The 5,000-nt window shown below is 34.0% G+C and overlaps 1 protein-coding gene across 1 annotated transcript in view; it reads left to right on the top strand.

Annotated features, from left to right (window-relative positions):
- rab21 (RAB21, member RAS oncogene family) overlaps positions 1 to 243 on the top strand; it is a 7,717-nt gene extending 7,474 nt beyond the window's left edge. The window contains exon 7 of the mRNA XM_068734016.1: positions 24 to 243. Coding sequence (XP_068590117.1) covers positions 24 to 163 — 140 coding nt within the window. The 3' untranslated portion in view covers positions 164 to 243. The remainder of the gene's footprint in view (positions 1 to 23) is intronic.
- The last annotated feature ends 4,757 nt before the right edge of the window (positions 244 to 5,000 follow it).

The raw sequence follows: 5,000 nt of genomic DNA, 5'->3' as shown, positions 1-5,000 counted from the left end.
TTAAAGTTTCTTTTTGTTTTCAGGGATGATGGAAACGGCTCAGGCCGAGGAGAGGTTGAAGGGCAACGGAGCCAGCCAATCAGCATCGAGTAGGCGGGGCGTTCAGATCGTCGACGACGAACCACAAGCTACGCCTGCTGGAGGATGCTGCTCCTCTGGCTAACACACACACACACACACACACACACACACACACACACACACACACACACACACACACACACACACACACACACACACACACACACACACACACACACACACACACACACACACACACACACACACACACACACACACACACACACACACACACACACACACACACACACACACACACACACACACACACACACACACACACACACACACACACACACACACACACACACACACACACACACACACACACACACACACACACACACACACACACACACACACACACACACACACACACACACACACACACACACACACACACACACACACACACACACACATTTAAGTCTCTGTTGCTTTAAAATCCTAAAGAAATAATAATCCCAACTGTTTATTTTCTGTGTTCAGTCAGCTGCAAAGGAGCATGGGAAATCATATTTAAAATGGTTTAATCGCTGTTCCCTTCAAAATAAAAGCAACACACGATCGATTTAAATTTGATTTAAAATCACTAAAATCATTCGGATGTTCCACAGAAGCAGTGATTCAAACTTTAAGTCTCTGAAGCTGTTTGTGTTTATTAATACGTCATAAATAAAAGAGCTGAAGTTACTTTAAAGACAGAAAATGGCGGCAGAAATTTATTTTGTTTTCTTTTTGTTGTCTTTTTTTTTGGTGGGACAAATCATACAAACACACACACACACACACACACACACACACACACTGTATAAACCTCCATTAATCATCATATTTATCTCAATAATATCAACATGTTTCCGGCACCACCTGCTGGAGAACATATTAAAGGACAGCTTCTGATTTCTGTGCAGTAAAACATTTCAATCTGTCTTTAAGTTCTTCTTAAAGGGACAGTAGCGGTGTTTAGATGACGCACTTCTTCATCGTCGCTGTGTTTATATTTAGAATATTTTCACCTCTTTACTTTGATATCACACAGCCCTAAATATTATAAATATATCTAGTTTATATGTACATCTACTGTAGTAATACACTGACTGTGTAGAAGTACCTCATACAACATTACTACTGTCCCTTTTAAAGTAAACATGCGCTTCAACAGTCATGTTTACTTCAGCTGAACTTATTATATTTGATTTGAGACAAAGTAAAGACCAATAACTCTTTAAATTCTTTAATAAGATGTTAAAGGATCACGTGACTCACAAAAAGATTAGAAATGGAGTCGCTGTGAAATGATTTTTGTTTAATATAAATGTGTGTTTTGGTTTCAGGTTTTCTTTTTATTCCAGAATGTTTTATTAAAAATCGACTGTAAGAAGTCTGAACTCGTCCTTTAATCTAAAATCTAAAGTCATTACTTTTGTCTCTAAGAATAAAGAATAATTCAAAACACAGAAAAATACAAATGTTTCCAGTTAAAAAAAAATAAAAAAGATAAACAAAAACATTAAACCTGATTCTTATTTTTTTTTTGTAAACTGAATTTTGTTCAAATTAAATTTAGAAGTAAATAAGTAAATAAATTACCAGCTGAAACCTCTCCTTTTTGTAAAAAATAAATAAAATAAAACATTCATCAAAATCTGTATTCAACAGTTCAAGATATTCAATTAATAATTGTATTAAACTGAAATAAACTGGAACTCGCTGATTCATTTTTCTTCCATCGACTAATCGATTAATTGTTTTAAATGATTGATTTTTGGTCTGTAAAGTTATAAATGCATCAAAACAAAACAAAAAATGTAGAAATTAAAAATAAAACAGCAAATCTAAACATATTTATATATGTATATAATATTTATTGTTTTATTCTTTCAGTCTATAAAATAGAGAAAAATATCTTCAAAAACTCAAATATTCAGTTTACAAATATGTAAAACAGGAAATGTTTAATCGATGATTCATCGAATCATTAATCAAGAGTTTCTGCCGATCAATTAATTCATATTTTGCCTGTTTCTGTTAATCTGCATGAAACTACAATTATTTTTTGTCAGTTTTTCTTTTTTTATTCCTAAATTTGATATTTTCATTCGAGTTCACAAAATGTGTGTATGTATATATATATATATATATATATATATATATATATATATATATATATATATATATATATATATATATAATAACTGATGAAAATGCGTCTATATTACAGTTCATCAGCTAAAATATTCATCAAAATCTGAACTGCAACATTCATTTTCAGGTATGGTTCAAATGTTAAATTGTTAAAATGATGAAAATTGTGGCAAAAAACTCATATGTTTTTAAATTGGTAGATTTAAAATATTTGATTCTCAACGATAAATAAAACAGAAGAAGAAGCTGGAAACAAATTAAATTAGCTTAAAAAATGTCAAATTGTCGTCCATTAATTCTCTCGTTGTTATTGATTAAATCATCTTTAAATATAATAATCGCTTCCTCAGAGTTCCGCTCTTCATCCTCCTCTTCCTCAGAGACAATAATAACCTGCATGTTTGATTTATTTCTCTTTTACTTTTAAAATGGTGAATAAAAACCCCTGAGCAGCAGAAAAATATATTTAATAAGTTATATTCACTCACGGTGATGGAAACCTGTACATGAACAAAAAAGTATTTTCTGTGAACTTCTACTGTTGTTTTTCCACCTGAAGCTCCTTTGATCTTTAACTTTAAACACAAACACGCCGGAGGTTTCATCTGCTTTTTGGGGAAATAATCGACGCAAATAGAAGAAGAATGAATTGATTTTCTGTCGTGGATTAAATACAATAAAGAATCACTTTGGAAATGTAATTTTTTAAACTGCTGGTGTCAAAAGTGTTTTGTAAAGAAAACAGAAGAATTATAACGATTTAACGCACTCGTTGTCCGTCTTTGTTTTTACAGAGAAAACTCAAATTAAATCTTCATTCAAATTCTGTATTTCATGTCCACCAGAGGGCGCCGACAGATAAAGTATTATATGTATATGTATGTATAACGATGAACCGCTTTTCATCACAATCCATTCGTTAGTTAAGATTATGTTTATGTTAAATTATTACGTAATAATAAAGTACTAAAGTACTTTATTTCTGCAGTATACTAAGTACTGCAGTATTTACTACAGCATTACAATACTTGATTACAGTATTTCACCATTAACTCCACTATTTACTCAGTAATGACTCCAGTACTTCAGTTTACTACGGTATTACCTACAGTACTTTATTACCACAGGATACTAAAAGTACTCTACATACATATTTACTGCAGTATTACTACAGTAATAACTTCAGTACTTCAGTTTACTGCAATATTTACTACAGTATTACAATACCTCATATTACAGTATTTCACCGTTTACTATATTTCAGTATTTACTACAGTACTATAAATACTTTATTACAGTAATAACTTCAGTACTTCCATTTACTACAGTATATACTAAAAGTACTTTACATACATATTTACTGCAGTATTTGTACTAAAGTACTTCACACAGGCTGTTGGTTTCCTGGTCTTTTATTTTGAAGGCAGCTACAGTTTAATCATTGAAGCAGAAAAGATACACATTATATTTCCCTCTTCTCCAGTTTCATTCATCTTATAAAAAGGACTTTGTGGATTTCTTTAAATAGACTTTAATTATAAAAAATAAGAACCTCACAACACATCTGAAGCTTCGTCGTCACAGCGCTCATTTTTTCAAAATAAAAGCCTTCACTTCATCAGTTTTTATATCATTCTGGTTGTTTTATGAGAAAATGTTTAACAGAAAGAAAAAGACCCACAGCGACATTAAACGACTACACCTACCGGAGACAGACAGACAGACAGACAGACAGACAGACAGACAGTATTTAAAAGAAGTAAAGTGATGGTGAGAGTGAGAGTCAGGAAATAAATCTACTTTAAGCTCCTGACCTTTATTTTAGCAAACGTCTGAGTTTTTATGCGTTTATACAAAACCAAAAAATAATGAATGAGCTCATTTAGAAACAACATTTGTGAATAATTAACTATTATTCCACTAACTAAATATTTTGTGACATGAAATAATTAAATTGTGATGATTAACTACACTTTAAACGATCCTCTGGTCACACAAAAAAACACCAGCGACCGATAAGCCCCGCCCCCACTCTGCACCGACCAATCGGATCGACTCTAAGCTAACTCAAAAGGCATAATAGAAGGTTGGCGCTGAGACCCAGTGGTGTAACGTTAAGGCACGACGTCCTGGACAGGAAGTGGACTCTCCTGACTCCGCCCCCTCTAGTAGCCGGGGGGGTTGTGCAGCTCCTGGTATTTGGGAGGAGCTGTGGTGAAGATGGCAGGCACCGTCATGACCACCGTGGGGCGGTTCGGGTGACGGATCTGGTGGATCATGGCGGAGGAGAGCGCCATGCCGAGCAGCTGGAGAAGAGACGGGGGGGGGAAATATATATATATAAAATATATACAATGTCATGTTTTTTGTCATGAGTACTTTCATACAGTAGCAAATATTACACGCCGAAAATAGCATGTTTTTAAAGCTTTTAAAGTTCTCTTGAATATAAATATAATTCTAGTTCCTGTATTTTATTTCTGCGGTCGCTGAACTTCCTGTTTCCTGTTTTTATTTAAAAGGTCAACAAACAATCTTAATTCCTTCTTCAATGTAAACTACAGACGTGATGAAGAGGACGCGCTCTTCTTCTTCCTCATGTGTTTACGTTGAAATATAAATATATAAATATGTTTCATTGACTCACCGCCAGGACGGCCAGCGTGAAGACGACTCCGATCAAGATGTTGGAGAACATGAGGACGTAGTGGAGGATGACGGGGAAGCAGGTCTGAGGACGCAAACACTCCATCAGCTCACTTTGTCTCCTT

Source organism: Cebidichthys violaceus, unplaced genomic scaffold (genome assembly GCF_023349555.1).
Source record: "Cebidichthys violaceus isolate CVI_PGR_0920_01 unplaced genomic scaffold, fCebVio1.0.p SCAF_60, whole genome shotgun sequence".
NCBI lineage: Eukaryota > Metazoa > Chordata > Actinopteri > Perciformes > Stichaeidae > Cebidichthys > Cebidichthys violaceus.
This window is presented reverse-complemented; position numbering and strand designations above follow the sequence as displayed.